General features: G+C 50.9%; 1 protein-coding gene across 1 annotated transcript in view; it reads right to left on the bottom strand.

Moving 5' to 3' along the window:
- Nucleotides 1-2,788: 2,788 nt before the first annotated feature.
- Nucleotides 2,789-17,778, bottom strand: part of MXRA5 (matrix remodeling associated 5) — a 29,662-nt gene continuing 14,672 nt past the window's right edge. Inside the window, exons 6-7 of the mRNA XM_061408236.1 lie at nt 12,787-13,687; nt 2,789-6,342 (exon numbers count right to left, since the gene is read on the bottom strand). Of these exons, the coding sequence (XP_061264220.1) occupies nt 4,434-6,342; nt 12,787-13,687 (2,810 nt within the window). The 3' untranslated portion in view covers nt 2,789-4,433. The remainder of the gene's footprint in view (nt 6,343-12,786; nt 13,688-17,778) is intronic.

Below are 17,778 nucleotides of genomic sequence, written 5' to 3'. Positions count from 1 at the left end.
CCCGACCCAGGGATCAAACTCACATCTCCTGTATCTCCTGCATTACAGACGAATTCTTTATCTGCTGATCCAGTGTCGAAGTATCTAAGTATGTCTCACTATGACTGTCTTTACTAGAAAAATTTTAAGAGCTGAGTTGTTCAGGAATGCTATAACCAATTACACCAGACTGGGTGGCTTAAAACAAGGAATTCATCCATCCTTGATAATAGATACCCGTATATCTATTTTCATTGTCATGCAGCTAGTTAGCTAGCTGGTATCTATCTACTGTATAGGTATGTTATCAATCATCTGTCTACATAGCTATTTCCATAATTCATCCATCCATCCATCCACACATCTGTATCTATGTATCAGATATTGTCAATGAATCATACGTACCACCTACTATATATTGATGTTATCACCTTTCTATACATTCATCTATCCACATGCCTATTTATCTCATCTATCATTTAGCTATCTTATCTATCCTCTCTACCTATTTTCCGTCATCTCCTTTATCATCGTCTAGCTAGCTAGCTATCACCTACTATATATTTATGTATCCGAGCCTCCCCGGTGGCTCAGCTGGTGAAGAACCCGTCTGCAATGCAGCAGCCGCAGGAAGTGTGAGTTCGATCCCTGGGTGGGGGAAGATCCCCTGGAGGAGGGCACGGCAACCCATTCCAGTATTGTTGCCTGGAGAACTGTCATGCACAGAGGAGCCTGGAAGGCTACAGATCGTAGGGTCACAAAGAGCCGGACACGAATGAAGTGACTTGGCACACAGGCACGCCTTTATGTATCCAGCAATCATTTGTCCACCCATCCATCCACCTATCCACACATCTATCTATTTTATATATCATCTATGTCTCTATGTCTCATCCATCTAGGTATCTACATACAGTCTACCTATCAATCAATCTACCTATCTATACATACCTATCTATACATCTATGTATCTATCAATCATCTATCCATTCGTCTATCCACATACCTGTTTATCTATCTCATCTATCATATCACTAAGAGAGTCAACTCCTAGGCAGGTTGATAAGACGTCTGGGGGTCCTCAAGGAGAGAGGGGTCTGAAATTCTCAAGGAGGAGGAAAGGATAAACGTTTTTTTCTTCTACATTCCTTAGCATTATATAACAATAATGTATCCTGCTTGAGGACAGTTTCTGGAAAAAAAAACCTTCTGGCTAATCCTGTTATCGTAAAACGTAAATTATGGGAGTGGGTCTAGTAAGGTCTTTCCAACCTCTAGACATTCTTTTGATTCATGGTAATAAGTAATTAAAAAGTATGTAACTCCACTGCTAACACTAGAGAGGGGGCACTCTTTCTGCCCCCTTCTGATGTCTATGTCAGAAGCTTTCTCTATCTCCTTTATAGTTTAATGAAACTTTATTACACAATAGCTGTGAGCGATCAAGCCTCGTCTTTGGCCCCGGATTGAATTCTTTTCCTCCAGAGACCAAGAATCCTGGGGTCTTTCATGGTTCAGCAACAGCCTTTCATCATCTAGCTATTTTCTGTCATCTACCGTATATGAATACTATATACTGACTCGATGGACATGGGTTTGAGCAAGCTCCGGGAGTTGGTGATGGACAGGGAAGCCTGGCATGCTGCAGTCTTGCTGCTGTTGCTGCTGCTAAGTCACTTCAGTCATGTCTGACTCTGTGTGACCCAAGATGGCAGCCCACCAGGCTCCCCCATCCCTGGGATTCTCCAGGCAAGAACACTGGAGTGGGCTGCCATTTCCTTCTCCAATGCATGAAAGTGAAAAGTGAAAGTGAAGTTGCTCAGTCGTGTCCGACTCCTAGCGACCCCAAGTCTATGGGGTCACAAAGAGGTGGATACGACTGAGTGACTGAACTGATATTCGCATATATCTATCAACCATCTATCCATCCATCCATCCATCATGTATGCATCATGTAGCTAGCTAGCTATGTATTACCAAATTGTATCTACTTAAGATCTCTCATGGTGGTTCTCAACTAAGGGTGATGGGGGGGGGGGCATTGAAAATATTTAGAGCCATTATTTCACTGCCACACACTTGGAGTGCAAGAGCCTACTGGTGCTCCATGAGTATAGCCTACAGATGCTGCTAAACACCCCATGATGCACACCACAGCCCCCACTCCAGAAAATAACCCAGCACCCAAAGTTTGTGCTGCGAATGTTGACAAACCCTGTCTGAGATAAAAGCGTTTTGTCTATGGAGCATGAACACTTCAAGCAGGACATGTTTCCAACACATCTGGGTACCCCCTGGTACCCCATCCTGGTACCAGGCACATCCTAAGGGCTGTGGAGTTATCCTTAAGCCCATAAATGGATTCATGCCTGAGACAGCATCCACGCTTCCCAGAATGGTGGGAAGCCAAGCTCTCTTTTGCTTCAATGACTGCTATTTCTTTCCAGACTGGCGGCATGTTGAAAACTCACCTTCTTCCCAAATATTTATCTTGTTTTTTACCCGCTTCTCAGCACGGAAAGCCAAAACATGCATGGGACATGCACCCAAGATGTCTCTTTCCTAAAGAAAATTAGCTGAAGGATTGCCGTGACACCATTATTTCAGCCTCAAATTATCTTGTTTCAGATCAGAACTGTTTCCACCCTTTCTTCCTGTCAGAGGGGTTGCCAGAACCACTCCCCTTAGATTCAGTTTCTTTGTAATAAAAAGGGTTGCAGAGAATGGAGTAATTCCAGTGTGGTGGATAAAAGTAATTGTTAACCAATCTGATTTATTAAGTTTTTTTTTTTTTTTTTGACGTGGCCCACCGTTTTTAAAGTCTTTATGGAATTTCTTACAATTCTACTTCCATTTTAGGTTTCGGTTTTTTGGCCCTGAGGCATGTGGGATCTTCAAAGTCTTAACCACTGGATCACCAGGGAAGTTAAATCAACCCGTCTAATGTAAAACTCAAATGCAACTCATGTGCTTTTGCCCTTGAAAAATATCGCTGTCATGACTGCTTGGCTCTTTGGAAAATATTATTTTATTATCCAATGTACATTATATGGACCTTAAAAATACAGTAAAGCAGTCATGGAAATCACAGATCAACTTTCAGTGGATACAAATGGATAGGAAGAAAGCGATTTCCGGGCTTGTCCAGAAGGCAGTGGGTTTATTCTCTGGGGTCACAACTTTGCTTTCTGCTCCATTTCCTCTCATCTCCCTGCAACTTTCATGGGATAAACTTTATTATAAACAAGGAAATTCAGTATGTCACTCCCCTCCCCCCACCATAGGATCCCTGGGAACAGTAATATCTTCTTGGTTCACAAATTTGAAGGAAGTTGAGGAGGAAACTTGCTTCAATTGAATTTCCATGCCTGCTCTAATGTATCCAAGTCTTGTAAAGACCAATAATTTATTATTTTTAATGAGACAGAAAGTACGTCTTTTGCTTTCTACTCTCATCGTCTGATTAGAAAGAAAAAAAAAAATATATATATATATAAAACACTATATAAAAAGAGTTCCAGGAAGAAAGCATTCTTATAAAACGAGATGTATTGTATGACACTTGTACGTGGGGGGAAAAAAATTCAATCATTGTGGTTCTCAGCCTTTGTTGGGCAAAGCGGAATGTTGAAATAACGGAAAGATGGATACTCATTCTAGAAGGTTCTATCATGTTGAAACTGCAGCAGGTTAACTAGGGAATGAATTTTGCAGGCGGGTAGCAAGGCACGGTGAATCTCTATGATTTATTTGCAGTGAGTGCTTCTTAGGGATTCTACAGACGCTCGTTCAAGCGGCAGGGTGGTACCAGCAACTCAGAAGTTGAGATCTGCACCCAAGTGCCGTGAAAAGCAAGACCAGAGTGCTTGGCATTCTGTAAACATGTCACAAAGTCCCCTCATAGCGGCAGATACCTCCTTACAGTGTTTGCGGTTGTTTCCTCTCATCGTCAAGCGTGGGTCAAGGTCAACGTGAGCCTGAAACCCACCAACCTGGAGAGGGGCAGCCACTGTTTGCTGTTCAGCCGCTCAGTTGTGTCCGACTCTCTGCGACCCCATGGACTGCAGCACGCCAGGCCTCCCCTGTCCTTCACCGTCTCCCCAGAGTTTGCTCAAACTCATGTCCATTGAGTCTGTGATGCCATCCAACCATCTCATCCTCTGTCACCCTCTTCTCCTTCAGCCTTCAGTCTTTCCTGGCATGCCACCGTGGCCCGAGACGAACCCTTTTCGAGCTCTGACCTTCTGGCCCCAGCTGTGACCCTCAAAGCAGGCTTCATTTTAACTTCCTAAGCGATCGCAACCCACTCCAGTATTCTCGCCTGGAGAAGCCCATGGACAGAGGAGCCTGGCAGGCTACAGTCCAGGGGTGTGGGTCGCAGAGAGTCCCACACAACTGAATGACTTTCCCTTTCAAGCGACATAAGTGGAGTCCTCGCCGCCGGGTTTGGCGTTTCAGTAGATGTGGACGTAGGTGGTCTTAGAGTCGCTGCCCAGGAGGTTTTTTGCAGTGCATTTGTAGAAGCCCGCGTCTCTCTGGGTGGCCTGCTGGACGGTTAGGGATCCCTGCGGGTGCAGGAATCTGTTGCCATAGAGACGCGGCTGAGTCCCCGCAGTGAGATGCGACTTGTCGGGCAGCTCCCAGCTTATCTCGGCTTTGGGGATGCCCATGGCCATGCAGTTCATCTTCACGATGCTGCCGGGGCGGGCGTAGATGACCGGTGTGGGCTCGCTGGTGATCCGCGGAGGATAGGCGATGACGATCACCGGGATGCTCACGACGGAAGGGCCGTGTTCACCGTCCGCGTTGCACACGTAGGTGCCCCGGTCGAAGACTGACGCATCCCGCACGGTGAGGGTGCCGTTCTCCCAGAGGGCGAAGCGTCCCCGCACCTGGGGGCCGTCCAGGACCACACCGCTGGGCAGCGTCCAGGACAGGCGCGTCCCCCGGGCACCCGGGGGTACACAGGGCAGCCGCAGGGTCTCCCCGTTGACTATGCTGACCAGGTTGTTGTAGCGCTTGTTCGTCTCGGGCTTCAGCCCCACCTTCAGGGACACCAGCCTCTCCGTGTGGCCCGCCGAGTTGCTGGCCACGCAGCGGTAGGCACCAGCGTCCTCGGACGAGAGGCTGCTGATGTGCAGCCGGCCATCCTCCTTGTGGAAGAACCTGTGCAGCCGCTGGCCGCTCCGCAGCTCCGTCCCGTTGGGCAGGACCCACAGCAGCGTGGGCGTCGGGGTGCCCGCGGCCGAGCAGTTGAGGCTGATGGTGTGGCCAGCCATGGCCGTGATCTTCTCGCTGACCGGGTCGTGGAAGACGGGCTTCTCCAGGGGCTCCAGGACGGTAAGCTGGACCACCAGGCGGGCCTCCCCGCCCTCATTGCGCCCGATGCACGCCAGCTGCACCGAGTCGCTCATCCGCAGGCTCTTGATGTCCAGGGTTCCGTTGCGGTGGATGGTGATGCGGTTTCCATAGTAGGGGGCGGGCAGGACCACGCCCTCAGGGAAGGCCCAGAGCACCCGCGGCGCGGGCACACCTTCCGCCCGGCAGTCGATGAGCTTGCGGCTCCCGCCGGGGGCCACCTCCCGCACCGTGGTGATGGCCTCGGGGTAGCCGTTGATGGTGGGCGGCTGCACGTGGACGTGGATCCAGACGGTCTTCCGGTCCTCGCCGGCGCTGTTCCTGACCACGCATGTGTAGTTGCCGCTGTCCGAGCGCTGGGCCTTCTGGATGAGGAGCGTGCCGTCTTGGTAGACCTGGTACTTGTCGGACGAGGCGGGGATGAGCCGGTGGGTGGGAGACAGCCAGGTGACCCTGGGCGTGGGCTCCCCTTGAGCCTCGCAGGCCACGGTGACCACGTCCCCGTAGGGCACGTGTATCACCGAGTAGGTCTTATTGCGGATGGCAGCCGGCTCGCTCACCACCTTGACTCGCACGCGCATCTCGTCCTTGCCGACCTGGTTTTCCGCAAAGCACGTGTAGTCTCCTTCCTCCCGAGGGCCCACCTCGTTGAAGTAGAGCGTCCCGTTGTGGAACACCACGTAACGCTTGGCCCGCCCGCCGCTGTCGTCCGCCTGCATGAAGGAGTTGACCAGGCTCCCGTCCGGGAGGCTCCAGGAGATCTCGGGGTTGGGGAGCCCCGTGGCCAGGCAGTCCACCTTGAGATCGCCCCCGTACAGGACCCGGTGGTCGTTGGCTTCTTTGTGCTGGATCTTGGCGGCTTTCATGACCACATTCACCTTGAGCGCCACGAAGTCGTCACCCACCTTGTTCCGGGCGACGCACAGGTAATCCCCCGCGTCTTTGTCGGTGACGGACTTCACCACCAGCGTCCCGTTGGCGAACGCCTTGATCCTCGTGTCGAAGCTGACAGGGGAAGAAGAAAAGGAAGAAGAAAGTCAGTCTCCCAAACGCTCTCTCTCACCTGGCTTGAGAGCACCAAAGCCAGACAGAAACTTGGGGTTCTGAGAACTACCAGTGCTCAGGTTGGTTGTTTATAGTCACTAAGTCGTGTCGTGACCTGTGGACTGTTGCCTGCCAGGCTCCTCTGTCCATGGGATTCTCCAGGCAAGAAGACTGGAGGGGGTTGCCATGCCCCTTCTCCAGGGGATCTTCCCCACCTGGGAATCGAACCCACTTCTCCTGCATCACAGGCGGATTCTTTACCACTGAGTCGCCTACTCCGTGGGATTCTCCAGGTAAGAACACTCGAATGGGTTGCCATGCCCTTTCTCCAGAGGATCTTCCCCACCCAGGGATCCAACTCGCATCTCCTGCACTGGAAGGCGGATTCTCTACTGCTGAGTCACCAGAGAAACTCCACCAGTACACAAGGCTGCCACTCAAAACGTCAGATGGTTTTTGCAGCCGAGAGGGGACAGTACCCAAACACAGAAGCAATTAATTTACCATGAATAAGAACTTCCCGGTGGAGCCTGCCCTCTGGCTGGCCCGGCCACGGATTCAAAGATGTGAAATGCAGCCTACGACATCAAGCCTGTTAGTGTGGGGGTGTATGTGTGGATCAAATATTTGCATGCTGGCCAGTGCGGTGCTTAGGGTAATGATAAAATCAGATCAAATGCTACAGTCACAGACAGAATGAATATGCATTAACCTTAGGAAGAGGTGAAATTTTTCCTAAAGAAAGCACTTTATGGACGATTTCTACCCTTGACAGTTCTCATGCTGCTGGACTGAACTGTGAGGCAAACAGGAAGCAAGCGGCGACACCGTGGATCACGGAGGTGTGGTGATCTGAAGAGTTTCGACGTGAGGGTAGGACACTTCAGAACTTGGTGCTGTTGGTCTACAAGTTTCTTCTCTAGAATGTGTCAATGTCAACGTGCTCAGTGGTTCAGTCGTGTCTGACTATTTGCAACCCCCAAAGACTGTAGCCTGCCAGGCTCCTCTGTCCATGGGGTTTTCCAGACAAGAATACTGGAGTGGGTTGCCATTTCCGTCTCCACTAAAGCTTACAGACCCTCAGCAGCTCACACTCCCCTATGCTGACATGCCATTTCTCCATGCAGTAGACCTACATTCACACGCTGCTGAGTTATATAAGAAAAAAAGGTTTTCAGCATAAAGGGGCAACACAGAAAGAAAGAAATACTTACCCTAGATACAGGATTTTATAAATATATATTGGCATCTCCTCCAGCAGTGCAAAGCTAATGCTTTGAATAATGGGTTAAGACATTTGGGAAGTTGCTACTTTAAAAGTGTCCAACATCTCAATTACTTATAAATGACCATTCTGGCTTCTGTAGGGGGAACTTGAACATTCATCCCTAAATATTTCCTGTACACTGCATCATCTCATAGCATGTATGGAATGGTTAATTAAAAAAAAATGCCTGTGATGGAATTCAACCTGATAACGTCATTGCTGCTGTTGTTAAGTCATGGCTGACTCCTTAGAGACACCATGGACTGTAGCCCACCAGGCCCCTCTCTCCATGGGATTCTCCAGGCAAGAATACTGGAGTGGGTTGCCATTTCCCTCTCCAGGGGATCCTCCTGACCCAGGGATCGAACCCTCATCTCCTGCATTGGCAGGCAGATTCTTAACCACTGAGTCACCTGATTATTGTTCATCAAAGCACCTAGTGTGGTGGTTTAGTCACTAAGTCGTGTCTGACTCTTTGCCACCCCATGGACTGTAGCCCCGCCAGGCTCCTCTGTCCTTGGGATTCCTCAGGCAAGACTGGAGTGGGTTGCCATGCCCCTCCTCCAGGGGATCTTCCCGACCCAGGAACTGAACCCAGGTCTTCTGCACTGCAGAGAGATTCTTTACCAACTGAGCCATAAGCACCTATTGACAAGGACTAAAAACACTGTTTTGCTGGCCGTGAGAAAGAGAGTCAGGTCTACGTGAATTCGTCGGTCACTGGATGGCAGGGGAGAAGACAAAGATGTTTTAATGTGTCTTGGGGTCGGACTCCAGAAACGTATACAGTAGCACACGTCTGAAAAACATTTAGAAATACCTATGGCAGCAAATCCTAGCCTTGGTCACAATCAGAATCACCAGGGCAAGCCTGAAAAAGGCGCCTGGCTCCACTGCACGGGAGACTTGGCTTCAAGACGCCAAAGTCCAATAGCTGTGTTTTTTAAACAATCCCAGCATGTAGGCAGGGCAGAGAGCCCGCTCTTTTATAAAACTCCCATGGGCTGTTTAATGACACTTTTTTTCTGAGAAGGTAATTAGCCAGAAGCTAGGAATAACGAAGCTACAGAGACCGCCATTTATGATTTACAGCCAGAAGCTGTAGGACGGCCCCCGTCGACGCTGGAATGACCATCCTTCATCTCAGCGTCCGTTCAACACTTGCCTCAGCCTTGCCAACGTCAATGGAAAACAGGCCTCCGCGTGGCAGGACACCGGCCCAGCTGGAAGATATTCTGGGAAAACTGGGTACGTGGTATTCCGGATCGACTGTGCAAAAGTTCGCGAGGTACCACCCAGCCGCCTGAAGTTAAAATACACAGGCTGGGAGGATGCGACAGCAACCTTTTCCTGCACTGGAAGGAGACTGGGTGGCTGCGCAGAACCCTGGACGCTGTTTTTTTTGGTCCTGTCCCCAGAGAGGAACCCACACCGAGCTGCCCGGCTCTGGAGGCTGAAGAGCCGGGGAAGTGGGGGGTTTCAACATGGTGTCATGGGTGTGGCTTTGCCTCCCCGCTGCCAACCACTGTCTCTCTCCTCCGCAGCTTGAAACACTGAATAAAGAGACGGTGGCTTTGGGAGGAGCCAGCCCAGGATTTCGAGAAGGCAATGGCACCCCACTCCACTACTCTTGCCTGGAAAATCCCATGGACGGAGGAGCTTGGAAGGCTGCAGTCCATAGGGTAGCTGAGGTCCGACACGACTGAGTGACTTCACTTTCACTGTTCACTTTCCTACATTGGAGAAGGAAATGGCAACCCACTCCAGTGTTCTTGCCTACAGAATCCCAGGGACTGGGGAGCCTGGTGGGCTGCCATCTATGAGGTCTCACAGAGTTGGACACAACTGAAGGGACTTAGCAGCAGCAGCAGCAGCCCAGGATTTTGCAGCTTCAGCACTACTATCAGGGGCTGGATGACTGTCCACAGTGGGGTTTGGGGCAGCTCTCCTGATCTATACTAATTAAACAGTAGCATGGATGCATGGATGAATAGATAGATGGATGGATGGAGGGATGGATGATGGATGGATGGATAGATGGATGGATGGGTAGATAGATGGATGGATGGATAGATGGAGGGATGGATGATGGATGGATGGATAGATGGATGGATGGGTAGATAGATTGATGGATGGGTAGATTGACAGATGAATAGATGGATGGATGGATAAATAGACAGATGGATGGATGGATGGATAGATGGAGGGATGGATGGATAGACGGATGGATAGATGTATGCATGTATGTATGGATAGACAGATGCATGGATGAATGGATGCATATATGTATATATGTATGCATTGATGGACAAATAGATAGATGTATGCATGGTTGGATGGATAGAGGGATGGATGAATAGATAATTAGACAGCCACTTAAGCTAGGTCAGGGTTTCTCAGCCTGGGTTTCTCCCCACTCTCTGATGTGGGGCATCCTCTGCACTGTGGGGTGTGGAGGAGCAGCCCTGGTCTCCACTCAATGGGTCCAGGAGCACCCCCCGCCAAGTTGTGACAACCAGAAATGTCTCTGGATATTGTCAGATGTCCCCTGAGGGCCTTGTCATCCCTGGTTGAGAACCATAGCTATAGATAGATAGATGGATGGATGGATAGATGGATGGATGGATGGATGGGTAGATAGATTGATGGATGGATGGATGGATGATGGATGGATGGATAGATGGAGGGATGGATGATGGATGGAGGGATGGATAGATGGATGGATAGATAATGGGTGGATAGATGTATGCATGTACGTATGGATAGACAGATGCATGGATGGATGAATGCATAGATGTATGTATGTATGCATTGATGGACAGATAGATAGATGTATGCATGGTTGGATGGACAGATGAATAGATAATTAGACAGCCACTTAAGCTAGGTCAGGGTTTCTCAGCCTGGGTTTCTCCCCACTCTCTGATGTGGGGCGTCCTCTGCACTGTGGGATGTGGAGGAGCAGCCCTGGTCTCCACTCACCAGGTCCAGGAGCACCCCCCACCAAGTTGTGACAACCAGAAATGTCTCTGGATATTGTCAGATGTCCCCTGAGGGCCTCCTCATCCCTGGTTGAGAACCACAGCTATAGATAGATAGATGGATGGATGGATAGATGGATGGGTAGACAGACATTTGGATGGATGGATGGATAGACACACATATGGATGGATGGATGGATATATGTATGCATGGGTAGATGGATAGATACGTGAATGTATGGATACATAGACGTATGTATGGAGGGATGGATGGGTAGATGGATGGATGGATGGACGGATAAACAGAAAATGGATGGATAGATAGATGTATGTATGTATGTATAGATGGGTAGATGTATGTGTGGATAGATAGATGGATGGATGGATGGATGGATGGGTAGATGGATGGATGGGTGGGTGGAGAGATGGATGGATGGAGGGATGGATGATGGATGGATGGATAGATGTATGTATGTATGCATAGATTGATAGATGTATGTATGGATGGATGGATGATGGATGGGTGGATGGATGCATGGATGATGGATGGATGGATGAATGGATGGATAGACAGATGTATGTTTGGATGGATGGATGGGTGGATAGATGGATGGATGGAGAGATGGATGGATGGATGGGTGGAGAGATAGATGTATATATGTATAGATATACGTATGGATAGATGTATATATGTATGGATAGACGGATAAATGTATGTATGTATATATGGATAGACAGATGTATGTATGGATGGATGGATGGGTAGATGGATTTATGTATGGATGGATAGATGGATAGATGTATGTATGTATGGATGGATGGATGGGTAGATGGATGGATGGGTGAATAGATGGATGGATGGATGGATGGATGGATAGATGGATAGATGTATGTATGCATGGATGGATGGATAGATAGATAATTAGAAAGTCTCTGGTGCTAGCTGAGGGTTTCTCAGCCTTAGCCCTACTGACACCTGGACTGGACGACTCTCTGATGTGGGGCATCCTGGGTACCACAGGGTGTGGAGCAGCAGCCCTGGTCTCCACCCACCACGTGCTGGGAGCCCCGTTCCCCCACTCCTGAAGTCACATCAACCAAAAATGTCTCCCAAAATTGCCCAGAGTCCCCTGGGGACAAAATCCCCCTTGGTTGAGACCCGTTGCTCGAGATTCATACATCTGGGGCTCGAAGACAGGGCAACAAGGCAAGGTGCATTTCCTTGCAGCTGAAATGAACTTTAAGAATTCCAAACGTGCGACCTGTGTGCTGTCACCATGCCCTTCAATTTTCCTTTTCCCCTCCTTTCCTTCTGCTGCTGATACATTTTAACATAACATCTGGAGCTTCTATGTACTTTGTTGAAATCCGATTATAGAAAAAGAAGGCAAACGGTTTTTATCTATTCCTGTGTTGTTGCTGTTGAGTCGCTCAGTTTTATCCAACTCTGCAACCCCATGGACTGAAACCCGCCAGGCTCTTCCGTCTGTGGGATTCTCCAGGCAAGAACGCTGAACTGGGTTGTCACACCCTTCTAGGGTATCTGCCCGACCTAGGGGATCGAACCCAGGTCCCCTGCATTGCAGATGGAGTCTTTACCATCTGAGCCACCAGGGAAGCACAAGAATACTGGAGTGGGTAGCCTATCCCTTCTCCAGTGGATCTTCCCCACCCAGGAATTGAATCAGGGTCTCTCCTGTATTGCAGGTGGATTTTTCACCAATTGAGCTACCAGGGAAGCCCATTCATTCCCTTGCCTGTATGGACCCCACAAAAAGGTGTCTCCCCAGATCCCAATCATTGGAAAAGACCCTGATGCTGGGAAAGACTGAAGGTGGGAGGAGAAGGGGACGACAGAGGATGAGATGGTTGGATGGCATCACAGACTCGATGGACATGAGTTTGAGTAAACTCCGGGAGTTGGTGATGGACAGGGAGGCCTGGAGTGCTATGGTCCATGGGGTCGCAAAGAGTCGGAGACGACTGAGCGACTGAACAACAAAATTTCAACGGGAGACGGAGGGAGGTGCCCCAAGAAGAAAACTCCAAGGGGAGGTGCAGGTAAGTGCCCGCGGAGGCACGCGGAGGTGTCCCCGGGAGCTCGTGGAGGTGCCGGGGGAATGATGGCGAGTCTGGAGCGCCCCCGTACGTACGTACCTGAAAAGCGCGTCGATCATCCGCTTGGACGGCAGCCTCCAGACGATGCGCGGCCAGGGGTCCCCGGAGGCGCTGCAGTCCAGGCGGAGGGTCCCCCCGTAGCGGACGTCGGTCCTCCGCGGGGAGGTGCCGGTGATGCGCGCATTGGCGGCCGCGCGCTGTACCGTGAGCTGCACGGTCCGGCGTGCCGAGCCCACCAGGTTGGCGGCCACGCACTCATAGCGCCCGCTGTCCTGGGGCGCCAAGTTGCGGATGTAGAGGGTCCCGTTGGGGAAGACGAAGAGGTTGCCGTGGACGAACTGCGAGGGGCGGATCTGGGTGCCGTCGCGGAGCACCCAGCGCACGCTGGGCAGGGGCGCGGCGCGGGCCGTGCAGTGGATGTGGATGCTGAGGCCGGGCGGCAGCGAGATGTTCTCCGCCTTCTCCTGGTGGATGACCGGGGGCAGGGCCGCTACGTGCAGGCGGATGGCCAGGCTGTCGGCGCCCGCCGCGTTGCTCGCCACGCACTTGTAGACGCCCCTGTCTTGGAAGGACGCCTCCTTGATGCTCAGCGTCCGGTTCTCGTGCAGCGTGACCCTGCCCTCCACGGGGGACACCGTCTGCCACACGCGCCCGTCGGGGAAGACCCAGGAGATCTGCGGCACCGGGGTCCCCTTGGCCAGACACTCCATGGCGATGGTGTCGCCCAGGTAGACGGTGACATCCTTGTAGTGGGAGGCCAGGATCTGCGGCTGCTGCGCCGTGACCGCCAGGAGGACCACCATGCGGTCGGCGCCGTGCAGGTTTTTGGCCGTACACACGTACTGCCCGCGGTCCTGCACCTGGACGCTCCGGATGACGAATGTGCCGTTCTTCAGGACCTCAAACCGCTGCAGTCTGGTGTTGGGGGTCATCAGAGCACCTGGAATTCAAAAGACACCTGCCATCAGGTGCAATGCACACCGAGCCCTTTCCACAAGGATGGAATAAAGATTATTAGTTAATGGATCTGTGCGTTGCAGCTGCCCAGGTGCTAAGTCGTGTCCAACCCTTTGCGACGCCCCCCTCACCCCCCACAGGACTGTAGCCCGCCAGGTTCCTCGGTGCGTGGGGTTCTTCCAGGCAGGAATACTGGAGAGGGTTGCCATTTCCTTCCTCCGGGGGATTTTCCAGATGTAGGGATTGAACCTGAGTCTCCTGCAGTGGCAGGTGTGTTCATTCCCACTGAGCCATCGGGGAAACCCTTTAATCTGATTCTCCTCTTCATGTCCAAACAGCAAAAAAAGCAAAAGGCCCCAAATCCCCAGGACTTGCTCTCATCTTCTCATGTGTGTGTGTGTGCTAAGTTGCGTCAGTCATGTCCGACTCTCTGTGACCCCGTGGACTGTAGCCTGCCAGGCTCCTCTGTCTGTGGGATTCTCCAGGCAAGAATACTGGAGTTGGGTTGCCAGGCCCTTCACCAGGGGATCTTCTCCACCCAGGGATCGAACTGGAGTCTTCTGCACTGGCGGGTAGGTTTTTTACCAGTAAGCCACCTGCGAAGCCCTTTAATTGACTGATTTCTCCTCTTTATGTCCACACAGCAAAGAGCAAAAGACCCACCCCTCCAGGACGCATGCGATTGCGGAGGTACTGGGGGGTGGGTCTTTTTGCGTTTGCTGTTTGGTGTCACAGAGACTTGAATACGACTTAGCACTACGCCATCTAATCCTTTCCCACTCAAAATGTGCGGCAGTCCATGGGGTTGCAACGAGTCAGACACGACTGAGTGACTAAACTGAACTGAACTGACAAATGATAAATCCCGGAGAGGGTGTGGAGAGAAGGGAAACCTCTTGCACTGTTTGTGGGAATGGAAGCTGATACAATCACAATGGACAAGAGCATGGAGACTCCTTAAAAAACGAAACATAGAACTAACACACGATACAGCAATCTCACTCCTGGGCGTATACCCTGAGAAAACCATAACAAAACAAAAACAAAAAATACACATACCACAGCGTTCACTGCAGCTCTGTTTACAGTGATGACATGGAAGCAACCTGAGTGTCCATCGACAGATGAATGGATAAAGAAGATGTGGTACACACACACACACACACACACACACACACACACACTGGAATATTACTCAGCCATGAAAAGGAACGAAATTGAGTCCTTTGTAGAGAGATGGATGAACCTAGAGTCTGTCATGCAGAGTAAAGTAAGTCAGAAAGTGAAAGTCACTCAGTGGTGTCTGACTCTTTGGGACCCCGTGGACTATAAAGTCCAAAGAATTCTCCAGGCCAGAAGACTGGAGTGGGTAGCCTTTCCCCTCTCCAGGGTATCTTCTCAACCCCAGGGATTGAACCCAGGTCTCCCACACTGCAGGTGGATTCTTTACCAGCTGAGCCACCAGGAAAGCCCAAGAATACTGGAGTGGGTAGCCTATCCTTTCTCCAGGGGCTCTTTACAACCCCATGGACTGTATAGCCCACCAGGCTCCTCTGTCTATGGGATTCTCCAGGCAAGGACACTGGAGTGGGTTGCCATTTCCTTCTCCAGGGGACCTTCCCAACCCAGGAATCGAACTGGGGTCTCCCGTATTGCAGGCAGATTCTTTACCAACCGAGCCACCAGGGAAGCCGTTACACATGCACCCTGGTGTTCACGCAGCACTGTTCATAGGAACCATGACACAGAAGCAACCTCAGTGTCCATCCACAGAGGAATGGAGCAATAACATGTGGTACACACACAATGGAATATTACTCAGCCATGAAAAGGAACAAACCTGAGTCTGTCGCCGTGATGCGGAGGAAACTAGAGTCTGTGGTAGAGTGAAGGAGGTCAGAAAGAGAAAATCAGATATTGTACTGTTAACGCCTACTTATGGAATCTGGAAAGACGGTCCTGATGAACCTGTCTGCAGGGCAGGAATACAGGCGCAGATGTAGAGGAGGGACAGGTGGACACAGTGGGGGAAGGAGAAGGTAGCGTGAGTCGGGAAAGCAGCACTGGAATATACACACGACCGTGTGTGAAACAGACAGAGGGAAGCTGGGGTATAGCCCAGGGAGCTCAGCTCGGGGCTCTCTGATGACCTAGACAGGGGGATGGGGCCTGGGAGGGAGGCTCAAGAGGGAGCGGATATATGGATACTTTTAGCTGATTCACGTTATTATACAGCAGAAACCAACACAGCATTATGTAAAGCAATTATATTCCAATTAAAAAAAAAAAACAAAACCTGGAGCTAACTAGGAAAAGTGTTAGTCGCTCAGTCGTGTCCGACTCTGTGACCCCCCTGGACTGTATCCCACCAGGCTCCTCTGTCCATGGGGATTCTCCAGGCAAGAATACTGGAGTGGGTTGCTGTGCCCTCTCCAAAGGAAAAGCTGGTGCTAAGCAGCAGAATCCCAGTCAGGTAGAGGAAGATACATGATGGTCTCGGGAGGGGTGTGGTCCAGGGATACTCTACGATGGAACAAGGTACAGAGGACGCTAAGAATGAATGCAAATGGGGTCTCTTCAGTGGAGGGACACGCCTTCCATCCGAGGCAGAGTCCTTTCAGAACGAAAAACCCCTCGGTGTCCCCCGCTTGCTTCCTCCAGCAAATTCCTCATTAAATCATTAGGGAAGCGTTTGGCGTCCGGCATGGAGCCTTCAAAGATGTCAGTAATCTGCCTGCGTCCAGAGCCTCTTCTCACGACTGGAAAACATCTAACATGCGTGAGATCAGCAGAGAATGTACAGCTGTCTCTAGTGTAACAGCATCGGTCACTTCCTGGGTTATCCACATGGCAGATGGAGGGGAAAAAAAAAAACAACAACCCCAACCTTCTGAACAGAATCCAAGCCTGAAGGACACAGCTGTGCTTGAGAGAGACGGAAAGACAAAGAGGAAAAGGGAGGTATGTTCACGGAGACTGCAGGGCCAAAATAAGAGACGCAGATTTGTGGAGTGGGATGAACCAAGAGAGGAACACTGACATATATACCCTACACGTATAAAATACAGACAGCGACTGGGAAGCTTCTAAATAACACAAGGAGCTCCGCCTGGTGCTCGGCAATGACCTAGAGGGGCGATCATCACGTTTAATTCCTCATGTCACCTAGAATCTGTTTGGACATCCAAGCAGATGGGTTGTTTCGGAGGAAGCAAAGCGGTCTTTGCAGCACCCCGGCCTGCCAAGTAGAGAGCGTCATACGGACCCTTGTTATATGGGCTGAATTTTGTCCTTCCACCATCAATTCCTACATTGGAGTTGGGACCCCCACCCCCACCCCTAGAAGCTCAGAATGTGGCTGTGCTTGGAGATGGTCTTTAAAGAGGGGATGAAGGTAGAAAATGAGGTCTATGAGGGTGTGTCCTGATCCCATATGGCCGGGGTTCTGATAAAAAGAGGAGATGGGAACATTAGACACACAGACAGATGATCACGTGAGAAGACGGCCGCTGATACGCCAAAGAGGATTCAGGAGGAATTAGCCCCGCTGTAACCAGGATCTTGGACTCCCAACCTCCCAAACGGTCAGAAAATAAGTTGGCTGCTCCAGCCGCCCCATGTAGGGTGCTCAGTGATGGCAGACGGAGCTGACTCATTGAAATCACAGCTCCAGGTTCAAAGAAAACCAACGCCCGCAGAGCTGAGACCAAACTCCAGCGACCTTCCAAGCCAGTGGGAGGATGCAGGGGACTTCCCCTCACTCCCCTCCCTTCCTGCAAGCCCTGCATGTTTTGCGGATGACTTCTGTACCGAACCTCAGGGGGATAAGGCAAGAGGTTCCTTTGCGGAACATTTCTAAGCCTCGGTTTGTCGTCATTTAGTCGGTAAGTCACATCTGATGCTTTGCGACCTCGTGGACTATAGCCAGCCAGCCTCCTCTGTCTGTGGGTTTCTCCAGGCAAGAATACTGGAGTGGGTTGCCATGCCCTTCTCCAGGGGATCTTCCCGACTTACGGATGGAACCCGCGTCTCCCGCAATGGCAGGCAGATTCTTTACTTCCGAGCACCCCTGGG

Source organism: Bos javanicus, chromosome X (genome assembly GCF_032452875.1).
Source record: "Bos javanicus breed banteng chromosome X, ARS-OSU_banteng_1.0, whole genome shotgun sequence".
NCBI lineage: Eukaryota > Metazoa > Chordata > Mammalia > Artiodactyla > Bovidae > Bos > Bos javanicus.
Note: the sequence above shows the minus strand (reverse complement) of the source record. Positions and strands in the feature narration are given on the sequence as shown.